The following is a 21862-nucleotide window of genomic DNA, read 5'->3' on the forward strand; positions in this document are numbered from 1 at the left end:
TGTGGGAACTACAACAAAAATATACTTAGCAGGTATTCACAGAGTCATCTTAGAAATGAGCAAGGAGAAACTTTGTCCTCTTTATTTTTTTCCATATGGGGAGAGCAAACATCCCAAAACAATTGGAAGTTGAGTGAGGAACAGGAACCTGGACCCCTTGGTTACCTTTTTTGCAGCCTTCCTGGTCTCCTTTATGCATGAGGAGATATGGTGGGGACTCAGGGAAGAAAGGCAGAGTAACCAGCTGGACCAGTGCAGGAAGTCCACAGGAGGCCATCAGCATGGGCCAGAGGAACTGGCTGCCCAGCAGCTCCCTGGCAGGGATAAAAAGTGTGTGTAGAATAAAAGTTTACTGCATTGGTTTTGAGGAGAGAAAGGAATGGACAGAAAAGCAGAGGAAGAAGCAAAAGGTAGAGGAGGTACAGAAATTAATTGTGTGGGAAATCAATTGTATTATACCTTTGTCCTGAAATTTGCCCTACGGCTTTTCCCAGTGACCAAAAGAAAGAGGAAGTAGAGTTTGCAAATCCACGTAGCTTCCTAGGGGAAATTTCCCCAACGTATTGATGATGTAGAGGAACACAAAGACCTTGATGTGAGGAGAGAATTATGGGAGAGAAGAGAGAAGATATTCATAACCCTTGGAAATAAAATTGCCTGTAAATAATTAAGCATTATGGAATATAGCTGCCTCATGCACCAAATTGTTGCTCATACCTTAACCTGTGTATGACATTTTTCAGTACTAGGTTTTCTAAGACTTTACACAAAAGTATTTGGTTCCTGTTCTCTTTGCACAGTGCAGTTACCTGATCTTACGAAGTGTAGTTTTCCGTTTGGGGTGTAGGTGTAGCCTCATCATAGTATCTCTTGTTAGCCTTAGCCTATTGTAAAGGACACAGAGTATGCAAGTGCTGAATAACTAAACACTCTGTAGAAATATTTAGTTTGCTTGTAGTCAACCTTTTCTGACATGATGCTATAGAATAGCTGTATGGTAGATCCATAACAGATTAAAATATACAGTGCTATATTCAGTGTTGATTTATACATGATCTGGGGACACACACGAGTATTTCTTTTCCACCATCCAGCAATAATTTTGATGTCTTCAAAAAGAGTTGATGTTTCCAGCTATTAGTGAAGTACAGACATGCTGAAAATAGTCTGGGAATAAGAGCTTTCTCCTGATATGGTGATCACAGCCCCTTTTATCTGTTTTGAAAGCAACATCTTCTTCTCCTGGTTTTATGTAATGGCAAAGCAATGGAGATATGCAATCTCTTTAACAAAAACAAGGTCTTTGTATGAGGCATGATACAGGTTGTAGATCAGAGCAGGGCCACTGTGGGTGAGTAGTTCTCAAAATACAACTGTAGTTCTTCAATACAACTGTATTTTAGAGAAGCAATGTACAAAACCTGGTTATTTGAAAAATATACATTAAATTCTAATGAAATAAGTTAAAATAAGCATCCCTGTGAATATGCAAACTGAATGGAAAAGCAACTTTTTCTGTAGGAGACAAATACAAAGCATACTGATACTAGCACAGGATGTTTTTGCTGCATGTGGTCTGCCTGCTAGGAATGATTTTGCTTGATTATGCCCAGCTCTTTGTACTAACCCCAAGGACCTGGTTTGAAGCAGGTTGAATACACTTGTAAAATGTTCCTGAAATATGTTCAGAGTCAAAATTAAATGGCCGTGACCTTGAACAGCCTATCTGGAATCTTATAAGAATACTAGCTTTAAATTATATACCATGTGATTTCCAGCACTGTTAACCAAAATTAAGATAACATTATACATATTTTTCCATCAGAAAAAGAACCTTGTTTCATATTGTATCAAAACATTCCTGATAGGTCTGGATATTGAATACTTGACAAAGCTGAATTTCATTTGGTATTACTGAAATTAGTAGTAATTATGTACTTTATTGCTGAGTGTTATAAAAGATCTTCTGACAAGGGATTGCTGACTTTAATATTTTATTTTCTTAGTGAATGGTTATTATTTACTTTGAATAGTGATGTAAAGTTTTGGGAGAGCCTGCTGATCTGTGGGAGAAATCACTTACCTGCACTTATTCCACACATGAAGCGTCCAATTAGAATCATCTCAAAGGACCGGGCTATTTTACTGCAGCCCATGATGGATGCTGCCACTATCATGAGCAGATTGTTGCACAAGAGGCATTTCTTTCTGTAAATGCAAGAAAATAAAAAGCATTTTGTAAATCAGAAGGGAGATGGCACTTAAGCTCCTGGCATGTAATAAGTTTTGGGTGAAATTGTCTTGCTAGTTTTGTGAAATTATACATATGTGGTCCAGGAGAAAATAAGCTCTTCCACACTATTGGCACTGGATATTCTTGACTCATGGTGTGCCTTGGCCCATGGCTAGACCTGGGAGTTTGGGAACACTTCTGGGTTTTGAAGCAGAGAAAAGTCTTAAAGCATTTCTGCACTTGAAAATCCACCATCAAACACATTAATGTAGCACTTAGAAGCATTTCAATCCTGCTATGTTTTGAGTAGCACCGCCAGGAAACCCATTCTGTCTTCAGCTGGGGAGCTGCCTTTCCTCCTAACTGAGACTAACCCAATCTGAGTAACTACGTCTTGTCTGACAGGCTGGAAGCACAGTTGATATTAACCTGTGCCACAGGACAAGGACAAGAAGCAGCAAAATCTGTTGACACCACTGCTAAGACGTCTGTATTACAGCCACGATTAAGCCTAAAATTCTGTCTCACTTTCAAAACCTCAACTGTCATTTCCTTAGGTTAAGATTCAATTGACAAATTGTCTTTAAACGTACATACTTGCCATACTTGACAGTTAGGTATCTACTTCCTGAAGAACCCAAGAGACCTCCTATACCAAAGATGGACACAGTGATAGACCACAGGAACAAGAGGTTATCCTGATGGATGGGGTAGCCGTATCGCTCCAGCCAAGTTTCATTAATGAAAGCCTTAATGTGCTGAGACAGAAAAAAAAATAATCATTAATAATAACTGTGACTCCAGTGCATGTATTTTATTATATTTAGACCATAATTTTGTTGCTTCAGCTAAAGTCACTATTTCATATAGACTCTAAAAGTGTGCATTAGCTAATAGACATAGTGTAATAGAGTATGGTGTGTTCATTTTGCCATTAAAAGGAGTTAATTCTTTGGGTTTTTGTCCTTGAAATCTAAGGAAATGAGGCATGGACATGTAGTGAAGAATAGTGTCAAATGAGACCACTGAAGTAGGGACGTGTGTTGTAGGTTTTATAGGCGAGACAGATGCCACCCTTGTCAGTGTGCTTCTTCTGAGGAACAGTTCTATAAATAACAACTTGCAGGTGTCTCTTTTCTTCTATTTTCAACACTTTGACATGTTCTGCTTTACATGATAGCTTCGTAATGGGAAAAAATTGTGAGAGGACAATTTGCTGACTGCTAGAGAGGAGCATCCTCAAGCAGGAATGTAGACTCAGTGCCGCTCTTAACCAGCGTGCCATGTGCCTACCTGAGACATGTAGGTGATCGTAGAAATTTGAAAGCCAATTTGGAATGTTCCACCAATCCCCAGGACAGTGATCATTTGAATGAGCCCCTGGTACTGCACCTGCAGAGGTAGAACAAAATCTTCTTAAGCTTGTAGCCACATCAGGCTGTTCTTTGAATGTGTCTTTCATCCTCCAGAAACATCTCATTTGTTCAAGGGATTTGCAGATAGACATATTCCCTCTGCTTGCCCTGGTGTGAAGTGTACATCCTCCTGTGATTTCCCTACATTCATCTCAAGGAAATGCAGCCTTTAGCTATGGAAACCGTTACATTTCCCTTCCCTCCTTGATAATTAGTCAACAGACTAGCAAGCTGAGATCATTCCACACTCCAGGGCTAATAGATGTGAGCGTGGTTTTGGGTCTGTACCCAGACCTTTCCTATCTTCTCTGAGAGAGCAGCTGCTGTGCTAGCTACCTTTCAGGCCCTTGAATAGTGGGCAGTGATCCCTCAACTCAAGTTTCATGGCAAAGCCTCCTGAAATTGCCCACAGCAGCTAAAAATTAAAAAAAGAAGTCTGAAATGGGCAAAAAAAGAGACTGATGTTGCTTGTAGCATGTTTTTCCACTCAGGCTTCTGTCAGTGGGGCAGCCCTTGGAAATCCGGATTTTTTACCCAGATGGAGAGGAGGGAACAGCAAGGCAATGTTTTGGGACAGAATTTCCCTTCTCATCATCAGTTCTGAACTCTTGCCCCTCCTGCCTGTGTTGAGCAGCGTGGTCATCTTAATCTCTTGGGAGCTTTGAGAACAGCCATCCCACTTTGATTTTTTTCTAGTTGTTTATGGATCCATGTTTATGGATGGAAAATACACAACCAGCACGGCACTTAGGTTTACAGTACAGCAGCCTTTGCAGCAGGACATAGTGACTATGTCATGAATGAATGGAAAATTGCCAGCCTTTCAGAGGTGTCCTGCCATATTCCTCTTTCCTGGAGGAGAGGTTAAGTGTGCCCAGCAGGAGCTGGGAGCTCTTTCTCAAAGACACTTTGTCCTAATTGGAGGTGCCTCACTGATGTGTGAGGGTTCAAGACTCAGCCATAGCCAGGATATAAATGCTGCAGGCTCCCACAAACATCCCTGTCAAGATGCCACAGCTGCCAACATCCAGTCCTGTTCCCTGCCATTCAAAACCTCTGCCTGACATCTCTTGCACTAAATTATTAGTGATATATCTAACAACACTCTTTTTTGAGCAGGTAAGCAATGCAAATTATGTTTGAGGGTAAGCAAATATTTTCCACTAAATGAAAACATTTAAGAAATGTTAACATATTGATAAAAATATGAAAAAAATGGATGGCAGAGCATATGAAGTGCAAACATCTGTAATATCTCAAAATGGTGGGCAGAACCACTTCTGAGATGCTTTTAGTGAATGGGAGCCTCGTTGTTTTTACTGAGATGCTGATTTTGTTTTCTTTGAAATGCTAGCAGCGTACAAAAGTCTCACAGATGTAAATACCCCACCAAGTACTTACCAGGTCTGATAGGAAGCCGGTCATCTCTGGTTAGGGGCTGGTTGTCCAGAGTGTGATGTGTCTTTGTCATCACAGGCTTCTGTGTCTCTGTCTCCTGCCTGCTGGTATGGCAGTGGGCATTTGGCTTCAGGGACCAGAGTTAAATTTTTACTATTTTGTCTTCATTCACCTATATTTACTTTGACTGGCCAAAGTTAACACTGCTAGATTAAATATTTCAGGAAATATTTGCATCTAGTCCAGTCCGCAGGGGGAAAGTTTCAAAGCAGAGGAAGTTTGCTCCTGGGGGTAGCGGGGACTTCAGATAGGGAAAGGAGAACAGTTCAGGCAAAAAAACCTAAACAGTTTTCCAGGAACAGTAAAATACCTTACTTCTATGATACAGACTGAGAAGTCACTCTGCTGTAATCTGCACAAATGCAAAATGCAGCTGGTACAATGTTTAGATACTGTTATTTATTAATAAGTAAAGTATGTGGGCTTCTATTTCAGATTCACTGGTATAGTAAAGATTGTTTATTAGATGAAAAATAGGCAAATTCTGAAAGACTGCCCTTCATTTGGTTTGAAGTAGAAGTAGCAATTTTCAAAGTCTAATTCTGCTGTTCTGGCTTTGTCTATCAGTTAGACTGTACTGAGGAAGGGTATTCCTTATCTAGTGGTTATGCGGATGTTTGTCAGGCAGGTATGGTAAAAAGGCAGTAAGAGATATTGTGTCCTGGCAGAGACTTTTGGAATAGAGCATCTGGTCCTGAAGGCTTTGCTTGAAACAGCCAGTACTTTTAAGACCCACCTACTCATGAGAGTAACCAAAGTAGGTAAATATTCCCTAATGAGTTAAGATGGGACAACTGGGATCTTAATCTCTTGGGTTTCAGCTTTCAGCATTACGGACACAGAACAACTCCAAAATCAGTGTTGCAGGCATTGAAAAGTCACCTTTGGTTTCCAGAGGCTCCTGTTTTGTCATGTGAAGCCTGAACTGTACTTCTTCGTGGCTTCTGCTAGAGACAGCACTTGGAAGAAAGAGGTTTGCCTGGGGCTCTCATGTCATTCCTGCTTTCAAAGTCTTTTGCTTGCTCTTACTGATGCCAAGGGTCTTTCCCCCTCCCCAAGGCTTGAGGTGGGGGCAGATGGGGCAATGGGGTTGTACTGAAGTTGTACTAAATGCCCAAGCTCACCCTCGGGACTTGTACTTTCAGTTCATAAAACACAGAATTATTTACAGAGGGGTTTACTGCAAATACTGTGAGTCTAAAGAAATGAGAAAAGAATGCATGTTAATAATAAAACCTTGGTTACTTGTGTAATTCCAACTATTGCCTATATAACTGCATAGCAAATGCTGTTTATTCTGACTTGCAATAGCATTTAGAATGATTTGGCATTTTTGTAAGTATTTTCTCTTGAACACCAACAATTGTAACATTTTGATTGTACAAAAATGCAAGTTGCATAGCTATCGACTATTTATTGTTTTAAAATGTTAATGTTTCCTTTTTATTACATAATTTTTCTCAAGTTGCATCTAAGTGTGTGTGGGGCTGTCATTAGGATTCCTACACTCTTTGATATAATTACCGAGGATCCCAAAGTGCAGCAAATTCCACCAACTCACAGTGAAATTTCTCTTACATTTTTTTTGATTTCTGGTGATTCTGAACTGCACATGACTGTATAGCATGGTACTGTTTCACTTTATCAGCATTTTTAGGAGGATTTTATCATAGGAGTTTACCTCTTGCTTTTGTCAAGTCAATGGAATTTACCATTTCTGTTAAAACATTCAACTATATTCTAGAAAAAGCTCTGTTATGCTGTGAAACTTGTGCATAGTTTCATGTCAAAGGAATTATTACAGAGTTAAGGAGAACTTTTAATTTGTTCTATGTAGAACTGGAAGAAATGGTTGCTGTGAAATGGGCAAACACTGAAACTCACTTTCGTGAGGTGTGTCTTATAAATTTCTCTAAAGATCTCAAACCTGGGCTTGGTTCTAAGGCAGCTTGGTTGACACTATATTGCTCATTGTGGTAATCTGCAGTTTGATTTCACACTGAGAGGAACTCAGTGGTTTCTTCTAGGTTTGATTTAGACTTTGGATTTGTTATAATCCAAAACTCAAACTGAAATTCTGAACAGCAAAATCACAGAGACTATAATTAAAGAAGACATTTAGGCACAAAACATTTCCTAAGGGAAATCTGTAAGCTTAGCATAGCACATATTTTATGTTATGATTACTTATTGTTTATTGACTGCTCTCAGGTTTTTAAGGTTATATGAGAGTGACTTTCATTCATGAAGATTCCACTTTTGTCTATGAAGGAATATTCATATCTTTTCCAATAACAGAAAACAAGTAATTTGCAGTTAGTTGTGTTTTGCAGTCTGCAAGCATCAAGGTCATTTATGACCTTACTTAATATATGGTCATTCTGCTGACCAGCTAGAAGATAGTGTAGGTGCTATTTTTCTCAATAGAATTATTTCCTGTAAAGGAATGAGGTCTCTTCCTAAAATGTAAAGTGCCAAATTATTCAGTTATTTCCATAACCAAGTTCCCCTTTGTCTCTGGAAGAAAGAGGTAGATGAAGATGCCTGAGCTGATGAGGATCCCAGTAAAGATAAGGAAGCAAAAGGAAATGAGGTTTTCCTGGAAATAAACCAGAGAAAGATAATTTTTTTTTCTTCTCCTTTTACAGCACTTTGAACACAGTGACAATGATGGCAAAGTTTCATTTTGTAGCCACCTACATCCAGTTTGTTTTGTCACTGTGACATGAAACGCGCCATGAAACGCGCCAATTGTTAAAATAATTAACAATTTCTTCTTACCTGAAGGGAGAGATTAACTGTGAGGACAGACAATGTCAAGGCCATGAACGCATAGCCCTGGCACAGCAGTGTCTTCTCAAACTGCTCAGTGGTTAAGTTCTGGAAGGGTAGGAAAAGCACTCACTTGACTATAAGCACAGCTAAAACCTGAGTAACACACTGATACAGTGCACCTTCACACAACAGAGTGGGAAGGAACACACAGGGACCAACCCGTAGTGATACATACGGAATAAGGCCTTCTTCAAACCTCAGAAGAGCACAAATAGACCTAGAAAATACAACAGAAGAAAAAGCTTGCTTTGGAAACAGTGGATTGCATGTGTGATATCACCTCTAATGTCAGGACTGGTAAGCAAGCAGATGGGGTACGTTTCTACCAGTGACCTGTCCTTTTTTGCTGATTGTTGAGAAAATACTTCTTTTCAGGAATGGATTAGAAATAGAAAGTCACATGCTTTTAACAGAAAGAAACTGCTATCATTTTAGTTTTAATCCTGGTCATCATCTGATGCAAGTCAGCTGTGGTCTGGAAAAACAAGAAATACACCTATCATCATTTAGTGTTGGAAATACAGGAGTGAAAATAGAGGTGTTAATAGTGGGTGAATTTCCTGAGGAAGATGAGAGAATTCACGTGAAGCTTCTTCCTTTCTCTTTTCACTATTGGTACAGCTATTCTAGCCCCACTATGTCCAGGCAGTCCCAAGAAACGAGACAAAAATATGGGATGAGAGGGCTCTAGCAGGCCTGTGCTCTGCCTTCTAGCCAGTTTTATTAGCTCTCCTGACAACAACAGCAACAGCTACTGAAGCCATAATATTTACAGAACATAACGTCCTTTGAACAGAAGCATAACCCTGACACACTAACAGGGATGCCACTGCTTGTATTCAGTTCTGTTGGATGCCAGCTGCAGCCTCATAACAGAGATTTTGGCCCTGATGCATAGGCCTGTACTGAAATAAGTAAGGCTGGATGGCACCTAAATTTCCAACTTCTTCTTGAAGGTGTCAGTCACAGCAATGGCACTGAAGCAGTAGTACAAAGATGAGAAACTTAAGAGAAAAAAGCCTAGCTTATTTGCTTTCTCTCTCCTTTTGAGTAAAAGATGGGCAGGGTGAGTAGTCAAAATAATTTGAGATGTTGCTTGCAGAAGTATGAGAAAGAGGCCTTGGCATGGGGTTAAAACAACACGCAAACATTAATATTGCCGGGTTAATCATATACTGTTTGATTTGTCAGTAACTGCAAGAGATGCAGCAATAGTAAGCATTGGGGAGGACAGGCCTCCTGAGGTTTGGCACATTGGGTTTGTGCAGCCTGGGAAGATGAATGCTTGAGATGGAAAGGTTCCTTAAGCCTTGAAGTAGTGAAGGTGCCCAGCAAGACTGGCCCTGAAGGACTGACTTCTTGCAGGAGACATGGGAGCTAAATCTGAGTGAGCCTGGCTGGACTTCATAAATCAGGGACAGAGGGATCCAAGGCTCATGCTTTTAAACCTGGTATGGTGCTGTGTGAGAGGGATTAACAGTCCCTCTGCAATGTGTCAGCTGTGCTTCTGCTGAGACTGGTTCCTGCAAAAGGACCAGCAAAGACAAAGCGACACCGACCAAGGTGACAACAGAGAATTCTCTCTTCTGTATGTGCAGAAGGCTTGGGACTCCTGAAAAGAAGATATGAAAAAGAGAAAGAGGAGAGTAAAATCAGAGAGAAGGAATTGACAAGTGAAAGTAGAAGCTACCACAGCAGAATACACTATTGATCTGGTACAGTGCCAATAGTGAACACTGATCCTAACTTGTATTTTTCCATACGTCTGTCTAGTTAGCTATTCCATGGCTTTCATATCCGTTCAGCGCAGTTCAGAAGTATTACCTATTGCAATTGCACCACATTGTGAAATCTGTGCAAACTGGGAAAAAAACAGCTTGGGAGAAAATGGATGTTATATTTGTGTTCTTTTTGGTCTCACACTGTTCTTATTTTCAAACAGGAAACTGAGGCATTAGAAATACCGCTTTACAAAATTGTTAGGGAAGCTGCAAGTTGTATAGAAGCACTGCCACAGAGGTGATGGGGGAAGACGGCAAGGTGGCAAAAAAAAGCATAAAGATTTCATCCTGTATATGGGCAGCACCTTGTTAGTCTTTTTGGATCAGTGAGGTATGGGGGCACGGGAGCTGTTGTGGACAGGTTAACATACACAAGCCAGTCTGTCCTCCAGCATTATTGTGGAATAAATGACCATAATTCAAAACTTCTCTTCTTAAACAACATGGTCCATTTATATAGCACTTTGCCAGCTCAATAGTGAATGCCAGTTTTCCAAATAAAGAGCAGCGGATGGATGGGCAAATACATCCAAAGCCTAATCAGCAGCTTGTTGGTGGCCAGGAGTAAACCTCATGACTGCTTGACTCTCACCCAAATACAACTTCTTTTATATTGTCTGCAAGCTTAAACTGCAGATTTTTCTTACGGACAAGTAAGAGTTGCTTTAGTGCATGAAGAGGGGAAGATACCCAACTGCATTAATGCCAGAGAATTGCAGAGTTATGATCACAATAATCAAAATGCACAGCTGCCAGTGCAGAGTTTGGTCTTCCATCACTTCCAGCACACTAGGGATTTTGATGTTTCCCATTGCTGCCTTTTGGTTTTTCAGGTTGTCAGCTTCTGTGTGGTACTGTCACCCACTGTTTTTTCATAGCTGTGCAAAACAAAGAGAAAAACTTGATACAACTGCACTATTCACGAATCATAATATTTGTATATTCAGATTTATTTAGATTATTAATTAGTTTTTCCCCTAAGGTTTCAGGCATCATGATTATTAACAAGCATGGAATGAGAACACCAGTGAGATATGTTTATATCCTGTGTCCACAGTCCTGCAGAAAATAAGCTCCTATCTCACAGTTTTAGTATAGAAAACTTAACACAGTTGTCAAAACATCAATACATTCTTTGATCTTTCTCTTTCCCTGTCTGATTGCATGGCTCTTGTCACAGCACCTTGGAAGTGTTTCCTTGAACCTGAACAGATAATGTAGCATATTTAGTTATTAAAGGGCTTTGTGCTTGTATGCATGTGTGTTTTCATATAGAATTGTCAAGACATGCTGTATTTGGACAGATTTGTTGGAAAGAATTTGTAGTAAATTGATGAGATAATTTATGCAGTTTGCTGACAAGACATGATGGCTCCCAGTAGGCTCTCAGCTATTTCAGTTAGGTGGCTGTGGTACCCAAATTAGCTCATTTAAATTTACCTTACGTGACAACTTTTGAAAATTTTGATTGACCACGCTAACATCTGTTAAATGGAGAGACTGATGTGCTACCTGGGCATGCCCATTCAAAGGCAGCTATAGTCTAGCTCTTAATTCTTTTCTTCTCCAGAGAAGGGAGGGTGGTAAGAGCTGGGAATGGAAAGTCAATGGAAATACTTTGCAACTTATTTTGGGAAACATCCTTTGCATTTTGACTTCACTACCAATGACTCCTGAAGATGCTGTATCTGCTTAAAGCTATTCTTACCATGGCTCAGTAGCTGATCACAGAGATTTGAAAGCCAATTATGAGGGATCCGCCAATTCCCAACACAGAGCATTACAAACAACCACTGGTACAGAACTTGCAAGGAATAGTACAAGCTCATCACAAAAGAAACTGGTGATATCATAGTCCCTGCATTTCTAGGATATCATCTTGTTTGATGATGCTTAAATAATCTTAGCAGAACATGCAAAGCATCAGTGCAAAAAAGAACAGACAGATAAAGGTTCTGGACTATCAGTTTTGTTACTCTTCTTCACGTTAATTAATTAAGCAATCCACAAAAACTTTATTTTCAAGTGCACAATTTCATATTGCTATCAGGCTACTAGCTGGGAAAGCTTAATAGTGTCACAGTTGTACGTGGGAAGATGTGAGAGCAGGTGAAAACAGTGTGGAAATAACTCACCGTTTAAGTACTAATGCACTTTTTAACCTTTTTTAAGAAATCAGTTTCTCTACTCAGCTGGAATTTCTGTCAAAGTTTCTGTGATGATTTAGTCCAGAAAGTTCATTCTGTGTCTTTTGATTTTTTTTTTATTTTAAATAAAAAATTTTTATTTTTTACTCTAATTTTACTCTAATATTTTACTCTAATATTTTACTCTAACTTTTACAGTAACAGAATTAGAAGGATCATTTAAAAAACATCCACTGTCTGCCCTAGTATTTTGAAAATAGTTTGGTACATATGTATTGTATTTTCTTTAGGAATGGTAATTGTGACAGATAACCTCTCAGTTCTTCTGACAGCTTGATATTAACAGCTGATACTGCCAGCTGTAGTACTCACCACTTCTGAAAGGAGCTTTTCCATCTTATATTGAAAGGGTGGCTGATCCCAGGCAGACAGAACGCTGTTAGACAGAGGAAGTGTTTTCTGTCATGCCTTTTCTACACCTTCTGCTTAAGTAAACATCTGACTCCGAGACTGAGGTTAATGTTTACTTCATATGATTTCTGTTGACTGATGTTTTTTGCAGCAATTGGACAGCACTTAAAATGGATGGATTAAGTATTTCAATGACTCAACAGGAGAGGTTCCTATGAATGGGAACATTTTGTAGCATGAGTCCTCCCTATTTTGATACACAGAGTGAAACCAGATCAAATATAAAATCTAACCCAGGTTTCAGTTGCTGGAACACACACACTGATGCTTTAATATCAGAGCTTCTTCTGTGGCTATTTGTTTAGAAGTAGCAAGCACCTTTATTTGAAATTTTTAAATAGAAAACTCCCTGAAACTCAACACTAATTCAGTGCTCCATCACAATGATAATAAATGTGAACAGTTAAACTGTGGAAAGATAGGATTTGCGGTCCTACTAAACAGGAGGTATGGTATACCATTTGTAACTGTGACAGAAAATGGAAAATAATTGATCGTCCTATATGAAGGTAGAAGAGTTTGGGGAGGCAAGTGATTAAATGCTGCAGTGGTCAGCAGGATTAACAACTCTTAAATAGCAGCAGTATATGGGTGCTGTGGATCATAGCAGAGGTAAAGTGTAGTATTGTATGCTGATGTGCACTAGTAGAGTGCAATGTGTCCTAGGCCAGTAGGCAGCTAGCAGACATTTGCTATCACAGCTTCTGCTTTTTTCTTTTTTTTTTAGAAGTTAATTATTTATAAAATGTACTGAATTTGCAAAGTGTCTACTCTTTCAGTACTCTCTCAAAGTGTCTTACTCCCTGTCTCCCTCCAGGGCTATGGTTCTCTAGCTCTCAGCACTGCCTGTATGTCTGTTAACCCTTGTGCAATCCATGAGGTACCCAGAATAAGGCCGAGAGCATAGCTTACACTACAAAAAATTGCTCCAGATTTTGCTACAACTGATATGCATGGAGGGTGCAGTCAGTTTTCTCCAGAGGGTGCAGGGGAGAGTTCTGTACCAATTGCCCAGGGACTGTGGCTGAACCCTGACAGTCATTATAGAGACAACCAGAACATACAGTTATTTGATGTCAGCTCAAGAAAATAGAAAAAAAAAATTGACTTCTCGTTGTTATTCTACCTGGTAGTTGTTCATGTGCAGTGTTCATGTTCCATACTAGGTCCTTTGCAGTGTGATATCATAAAGAGATTACATTAAAATTGTTTGCAAGAACTGTGTTTCATCGTCTCTTCATCCAGCTCTTAATCCTGAGCAGAGCTTTCTTACAAAGTAAGAAACATAGAGGCAAATCCCACTTCTTTAAAATGATAGCAAATGAAGACTTGAAATAAAATCGATGCGTTATGCCTGAAAATGTTTTCCATGTGCCAGTCCTGAGAAGTGGCTGTAGTTACTAATGTCTTCCTGCTACAGAGCTGTTCTAGGAACGAGACATTGTCTCTCACCATGAAAAGCAAAGATGAATATAAAACAAGACTTCTTAGATTAATGAGAAGCTACCTGTGGATTACTTATTGGATTGCACTTTATTAAGAAAAGTACATGTTAAGGTTTAGCTTTCGGTTCATTGTTGAGACAGGCTTTTTGTCAGTGGAAGTTGCTTATGGTGGCCTATCAGAGCTTGGTGCAGAATGTCTTCTCTTCGGTAGCGTTCTTCTCCACAGTCTGATGATGTTTCTTCTTAAATTGGCGTGTTTTGAATGCTTCTGTGATTTCAGAGATTGACTTCCCTTTTGTTTCTGGGAGGAACAGGTAGATGAGAATTGCTGAAATGACCAGGACAGCAATAAAGATGAGGAAGCAAAAAGGACCAAGAAGCATCTGGAGATAAAAATAAAATAAGATGAGTCATTTCCTTGACAACACTTGCCCCTCTAGATTCTTGAAAATTGTTGATTTTTCCCTATGAAATGAGGAAGAAGTTGATTTTACAAATGGAATATTTATTTGTGTTTTCAATTTATTCTTGAGGCAGCAGAGGATGTTTGAAGTCTGGGGAAGTGTTTTACATAAATGGCCTCCATATGCCAGTAGCAATAAGGGATTCACAGCTTTGATCATCCACAAGGTATTTCATCCTACTCCCTGTCCAGACCAGCCTAGAAAACCAGTTTAAATTGATGGAGTCAAAGAGAAGATTTGAATCAAATTACATACGACAGCAAAGGGGAAAATCATTCCAGTGAAAGTGAGGCCTAGCCAAATGACGATTCCACCAATTACAAAAGCGGAGGACCTTGTTGAGAGGGTGAAGATTTCATTCATGACAGATGTAACGGCTCCAGCTGAGGATAAAACATAAAAAAGCAGTAAAATCTTTGTTGTAGTTAACCATATTCCTCAAAGTGAGTGATGTCATTGGTCAAACACAGCCCCAGTAAGTCAGGCTACTGTGAGATCATATAAATTTAGGCAGCACAAATCTTTAGCAAATCTTTGTCTGAATACCCCTACAGACTTCTCTTATGGTCCATGGAGAGAGACAGACACCCCTGAAGTGCAGTTTCTGTCCACCTAAGTTGTATAAAATATGGAGATGAATGGCCCTGATGGCCTATTTCTCTCCATTGCCCATAGGAGACACCTGGGTTCTGCTACCGTGGGGATTCTGTTAGGTTTTCAAGACATTCACAGTCGTCATATACAGCCCTTACCATTCTGAAGGCTGCCATTTGAATTTGGAGACTGTAATAACTAAAAGTAGTGTTTAGTCAGGGAAGTTCAGAGTAAATATTGGTCTTAGGTGAGTGACATCCTAATAGCTGTAAGTTTGGTTGTGTCACTACCCATGTAGGTGATGCAGGGTGACATTAAGAGAGGATGAAAAAAGGATAGAGCAATGTTAAGAGACAGACTATGCATGCTATCAGATATCATTCTTTAATAGAGTAGGATTTTACAGATGAGTTGAGAAAGCTGGTATTTTAGAAGAGGATACCTCTGCAAAGACAGAGGTGGACCGGTTGAACCTGTATGCACTGAACAGCATTCGCATCCTCCAAAACAAGTCTTAGAAACTTGATTAACAAGTATTTTTTTGGCTTGAACCTGCAATCCAGTGAGAGGAAACAGAGTCCTGATTCATCAGGGTCTGAATCATTTGAAGTAATTTGTTAAAGAAATTGTTTCTTGGGCCATTAATTCATCAAAAATTGTATCTTCTCCAATTTCAGTCCAAACTAAGCTGTGATTTTTGAAGATACGTTCACACAGTCTAGTTCTCTTTCCATACATCCATGGCCTGTGCTTATCCTTGTGGTCCAAGGTTTCCTGTTGTTTCTTTTGTTGTTGTACTCACCTGGTCCTATTCCATAGGCAATAAGGAATAAAAAGATGAGAATAACACTGCAGTAACGCATCCAGAGGAACTGATCCTAGACAAAGGCAAAAGGAGGGAAGAGAATGAATTTGAATATTATAGCTGTAGCACAGCTAATCAAAACGTATAGCAGAAGCAATATTTATGAAAAAGCCCATGACACTGGGTTCTGTAGCAGATGGTCACTAGAACTACTTATGTCTCTGTACTGAATACAGTGGAAGGCTAAAAGTAGTCCCCAGGGTCATAGCTACAGAGGTGAGCTGAACTGCACCTTGGTCTGAAAAACAAGTAATGAATTCGTAGCTAATTATAGCATGGGGAAAATTGTTACTGATTTAACCTAATTATCTTATTGAATTAGACAACTTCAGAGAAATATTTAAATCTCTTGTGAAACAGAAGATATCTGTGAACCAGAAAAAAAGCTGAAAGTTTGTGGGCTGAGACCGGGATTGCCATGCAGTGCAAAACACTGGCACTACTGAAGCCACGACGCTGGGTTCCTCACTGCTTTCCACCATCCCGACTGGAAGTAGCTAAAGAGCTGCACTATGTAGCTGGATCTCTTGTATCAAGGGTGGAAATTGGTTGTTGGATGAGTAAGTACACACTGCTTCTGCTGCAGGAGGCATGGGATAGCAAATGGGAAAGGTGAGAGCAGGGATGTTTGTCTGGGGATTTAAAGGACAGCAGAACAAAACACAGGTGGGGTTTGAAGAGATCAGGCAGACAGAGAGGTGGAGGAAAGCTGTGCCAGGCCAGTGGTTTTACAAACTGTTTTTCACTGACTGTTTGAAAGCCCGTTTAAAAGAAGGTGAACTCCAAGGCAGGACAAAAAAAAGCCTTGCAGAGGGGCTATGAGTTTGTATTCAGAAGATATTCTGACCTACTATTTTGGACATGAAAACTAAGACTGACTATTTGCTGTCTTGCACAAAGAATTCTGATGCAGGTGTGCCCCCAGAGAGATATTTGCTTACACTTAGTAGAAGGCTTGTTTCAAGCAACACCAGTATCAATGCCATCAGCAAATAACCACCCCACAGGAGTATCCGGCGTCCAAAACGATCAATAATGGAGCTCTGAAAAGTAGAAGAAAATTGCATATCACTGGAAGCACGGCAAAATCCAGCTGTCAGCTGTCCAACAAATCAGACATGCTTCTTGAGTTCTTCTTACTTTAGAGAGCACAAATCTTATTGGTACCAGGTTTGGTATTTTACTGAGTTCCTTCTAGCATCTCTAATCCTATGAATTACCATTGCTGCCCAGGATTGCAGCTACTTTTTCATAAACACTGTAATAAATGGAAGCATGCTATGATTCCATTTGAATATATATTTGTACACAAATATATGGAAATAAGTATACATATTTATGTTTGAATGTCATTTCATTTATATCTGCATGAGCAAGAGAAGAATTTTTATAAGAAATTATGGAGAATGAAGATGGGAAGAAAGATGTAAAAGTATGTACAGGTACTTTAATTCTTAAAGCCCCAGAAAGATCTGACTTACACAGAAGATGATAGAGATGAGCTCAGAGATCGCAACCCCTAGAGATACATATGGGATTATGCTTTCCTGCAGGTTGGCTGTCTGAAAAATTTCTGAGGTGTAAAAGGTGATCTGGGAAATAAGAAACATTTGTAAAATTAAGCATAGTCAATAGATGTGATATGTGCTTATCCAGCATCACTTTGACCTAGATTTGTCATCGCTGCAAAAGCAACAGTACATTATCGGGGTTTAGTGGACGTGACATACCTGCTTGAGATGTTAAAAATCAAAAAGTTTATGGAGATTAAGAAAAGGAATTTGAAAGCCCAGAAAAAACAGGAGTTGAAAGGAGCATATTGCCTGTAAGGCATGGGGAAAAGATGTTGTTTTGGTAAAGAGGAAGAGGAAAAGGACAAGGCAGGGCGTGAGGAAAAAAAATAATCAGATCTCAGTCATAGCAGACCATACATCGTCATATAAACAATTGATTCTGTCACCCTTTTCTAGTTGCTAAGCAGAGGTTGCTCATCCACAAGGTTCCCAATGGACTGGGCAGCATTCCTCTGTCAGCAGAGTGCAGAGGTGCCTTCTCTGCCTACGTTGCTGGGAACTGAAATGAACAAGCTCCGATAGAGTACACAGGGGCAAACAAGGCTTATGGAGAGAGACCCATAAGCAAGTGATAAAAAGGACATCCAGGGGAATGACTATTAGCTTGGGCTGTATTGGACTCAGCCACTTTGTATGTGGAAACGACTGGAAGGAAATGGCTTAATGGGTAAATTTCCATTATCAAATGGGATGAAAGTTGGATGGCAATAGCTGGCCATCTGCTACTGCAGAAGACAAAGAAAATGGAGATGGAAGTCTAGATAAATAGATCTGTGGGTTGTAGCAAGCCTTAGATTATTTATATCCCTTTCCCCTACAGAGTCTTTGATAATACCACTAGGGGAATGAACGCAACAGTGCCTTTGCAGGAACTTCTGCCGAGTTGAATCTTTTGTATTCCCACCCCAGAAGTTCCCTTAAAGGTAGGAAGAACACTAGTGATGATGATACCACAGAGCTTCACTGGCAGTGAGCTGTGTGAGGAGGAATAATGTAGATCCAGAGGAAAGTGACAAGTTGCAATTGTGATGCTTTGGTTACTTCATAGTAGATTTATGCATGGAAATAGGGTATACTCAACTGCACTCAGGCCACAGAGCTGTAGACTCAGTAAAAGAAGGAGCATGGTACCCAGCTGTGGATATACGGATGGTTCTTTCAGCATCTCTAGGACATTCATGATTTTGGTGCCTTTTGTTACAGTCTTTTCCTTCATCATGTCATCAAACTCTGTGCGATAATTCCCTTCTCCCCAGAGTTGCTTCATGGCTACAGAAGAGACAGAACAAAGCATACTCCACCATCATCTGATCCACTGAGTTCTGTGTTTTTAATGATGTTTGCAACATTTTCATTTCAGTCCATGGTTTGGTCCATCAGTCACTGAGCAAAGAACTAGAGCATGCCTTCCTGGGACATGCTGAGATTGCTCTGGAAAATGGCTTTCAACTTACTATAGCATTTAGTGGTAGATCTTAAATATTTCTGCTGACTCCTTTTAGTCTTGAGTAATATAATTCAATGCTATGATCTTTACAAGATCTTTAATCATGTAATTATCAAGAAATCTGTAGTTGGCTAATAGAAAGGCTGATTCCCTCTATTAGCTTCAATTTCCCAAGAGTTACAATTTAACAAATTAAGGATCTAAAGTTTTATTTTACCTTTCAAACAACCAGCCTTGTCTCCTTTTTGCAGCAGGAGGTACGGAGGGGACTCAGGAAAGAATGGCAAAAAGAGCAGTTGAATCAATGCCACCAACCCAGAGAAGGACAATAGCACATTCCACATGTCTTCAGTTCCTAAGAGATCTCTATGAAAGTATGTTAGAGTGTGTTTATAGTCCATTACAATTACAGCCTATAACTAGTTTGGTATTTTCTAGATCCTAGGCTAGCTAAATAGACACAATACACATACAGACCCTGAAAAGATAAATTGAAATAGAAGATGTTTAGGCTAGGGAAAGAAAAACAGAGTAATACTTGAGGTCTACTGCATGACTGAGATTTTTCTCATAATTTGAATATTTTCTAAAGATCAGTGGAGTTTGAATATTCCCACAACAGCTCTGAACCAATATTGCAATTCTGCATGAGATTATCAAGAAATTTCAGATCTCAAAAGTTTACTAAGAGTGTTTACATACAATCATTTCTTATTAGCTTCAGCAGAGAGACAGCACCTCCAGGGAGGGATTCATCCTCTCTCAAGAGAAGGGCCTTTTTCTCCCCAGTCAATGACAAAGGAACCTCAGCGACTGTTATGGGGTAGATGCTTCCTTTTTGACAGCTGTAGTTAAGCAAAGTAAAACCCCACCCTTAGTGTATGTCTGTTCTAGTATTGGGAGGACAACACTTTCCTGCTCTACAGAATAAAAATAAATAGAAAATAGGACGAGAAAGAGTAGCACAAGTACCGTAATCCAAGAATTCTTGCTACAGCTTTTCCTAGTGCAAGAAACACAGAGGATGTCACGTTTACAAATCCACGCAACTTCTTAGGTGAGATCTCTCCAGCATACTGAACGTGGGCGTTCATATTTGTTCCTGAAACGAAGACAGGAGAGAGCTAAAGCTATAGAAAGCAAGAGAGAAGGTCCCTTTTCATTTCACCTTCAGCTAAAGGTAGCTCTCTCCTCTCTCTTCTGAACTGTTTGCTATATATCCTCCACAATATTAAGCTGAAAATGTACCTTTTACTTTAAGCAAGATGTTTAGCTAATCCATCAGATCCTCTCTCAACAAGACCTCTTGATGGCAAAGGACAGCTCATCTTACCTTTTCCCAATCTGTTCCTTGTTCCACTGGGGCTACAGTGCATGCCCGGGTACTCCCAGCAGGAAGATTTCTGTATCCACCCCAAAGAAGTCACATTAACATGGAGTAGTGGGGAGTCCTACCAGCACCGATGCCCTCGAGGAAGCGCCCAATCAGGATCATCTCAAACGATTTGGCTCTTCTACTGAAGCCAATGTGCAGCGTGGCTACTAGTAAGACCACGTCGTTGAACAGCAGACATTTCTTCCTGCAATGGCAAACCACACGTGGGTGCGATCCATATTTTACTTTTTAATCTTTGACTAATGTCAGCCTGTTCTCCTCTGGATTTACAGACCAAGCCATGGCCATGTTTAAATCCATTGCTTATAGGACAACCATATCTGATTATGAAAAGGCATGATGTCTTTGCAGAGGAGTGGAAAGGGAGAAGCTAGATTCCTTTTTTCCGTGCTAACATTATGTGACCACACCATGAGGCTGAAGGAAATTCCTGCAGGATAAATACTTCTAAGGAATGGTCTTTTTCACTTCTTTCTTGTGGGCAAGGTTCCCATCTCAAACACTGCATGTGTCCCCAGAATAAGGGAAATCTAGCTTCACTGAGAACTTACTTCACCGCCCACCTCAAGCTAGAGAGTTCTGGCTTTGTCCTTTATGGCCACCCTCAAAGAGAGGGTTCTGAATGTGACCTGAGGGATTTCTGCTTATCTTTGCTGAAACTCTGATTATTCTTACAGAGGAACGAACCTGCACAAAAGGCTGCAATCAATTAAAAAAAAAAAGGGGAAAAAGAAAAGAGGCAAAAAAAAAAGCGCTTTTGCCTACAGAATATCTATCCCCTTCTGCACTACTGCAGTGCTTTTGGGTTCCCTAGGGCATTATTGCCCAATAAAGAAATTTCAGAGATTAATTTTCACTAAAATTTCAGAAAAAATATAGGAATCATATGGTACCAAAAACTGTGAAAAGGGAATCAGAAATAGTTGCATACTCTTGACTCTAATCTACTTAGGTATAGTTATACATGCTGAGTAGAGTCAATTCTGCACCAGAAGGGGGCAGTGAGAATTCTGACATCCATTATAGTAGGTGAGTAACATTTAATTGCTTCCCTTGTTGCAGCCCTGATTAGTGAGCTATTGGGAAATATACTTACTTTCCATATTTTGCAGTCAGGTACCCACTACACAGACACCCTATCATTCCACCGACACAGTATATAGACACAATGAAGGACCACAATAATGTGAGTGTCTCCTGATGTAGCACAGAACCATATCGCTCCAGCCAAGTTTCATTGATAAACTTCTGAATGTACTGAGACAGAAAAAGAGATTTTCATTCCACTGAGGCACTAATTACAATAGTTCTTCATTATGTGTACAACTTAAAATTTAGATTAATAGTCATTACTAAAAGCATGGCTATGGGACTCGTTTGCAAATTAGGACTGATATTTTCTCTCATACAGCCTAATAGTGTAAGAGAATATTTCAAAAATTAATTATACTTTTTAGTCTGTTGAATCCTGGCTCTCCTACATCAAAATATTGGGACCTTTTATTGAATATTGTTAAATGCAAATATTCTTGCATTCAAGTAGAGGGTAGAAAGAGAAAGGGGCTGAACTGAAGGTTGAGACTCCACCAGCTAGTTTTTAACCTTTTCCTCCATGGCATAATCTTTAAGGAGGGTGCTTCTACATATTGTTAATTTTTCATTTTAGAGATGTTAGAGAGGTTTTATTAAAGAAAAAAGAATAGTTTAAGTAGCCACCAAAACTTCCATCGTCCCTCC

General features: G+C 39.7%; 1 protein-coding gene across 1 annotated transcript in view; it reads right to left on the minus strand.

The window, feature by feature from the left end:
* The window catches only part of LOC309678768 (solute carrier family 2, facilitated glucose transporter member 11-like), a gene marked incomplete at its 3' end in the record, with an annotated part of 40451 nt that extends 19084 nt beyond the window's left edge, over positions 1 to 21367 (minus strand). Inside the window, exons 1-4 of the mRNA XM_082491918.1 lie at positions 21222 to 21367; positions 2084 to 2208; positions 460 to 589; positions 166 to 314 (exon numbers count right to left, since the gene is read on the minus strand). Coding sequence (XP_082348044.1) covers positions 166 to 314; positions 460 to 589; positions 2084 to 2208; positions 21222 to 21268 — 451 coding nt within the window. The 5' untranslated portion in view covers positions 21269 to 21367. The remainder of the gene's footprint in view (positions 1 to 165; positions 315 to 459; positions 590 to 2083; positions 2209 to 21221) is intronic.
* Positions 21368 to 21862: the final 495 nt, after the last annotated feature.

Source organism: Vanellus vanellus (assembly GCF_965231255.1).
Source record: "Vanellus vanellus genome assembly, chromosome: 16".
NCBI lineage: Eukaryota > Metazoa > Chordata > Aves > Charadriiformes > Charadriidae > Vanellus > Vanellus vanellus.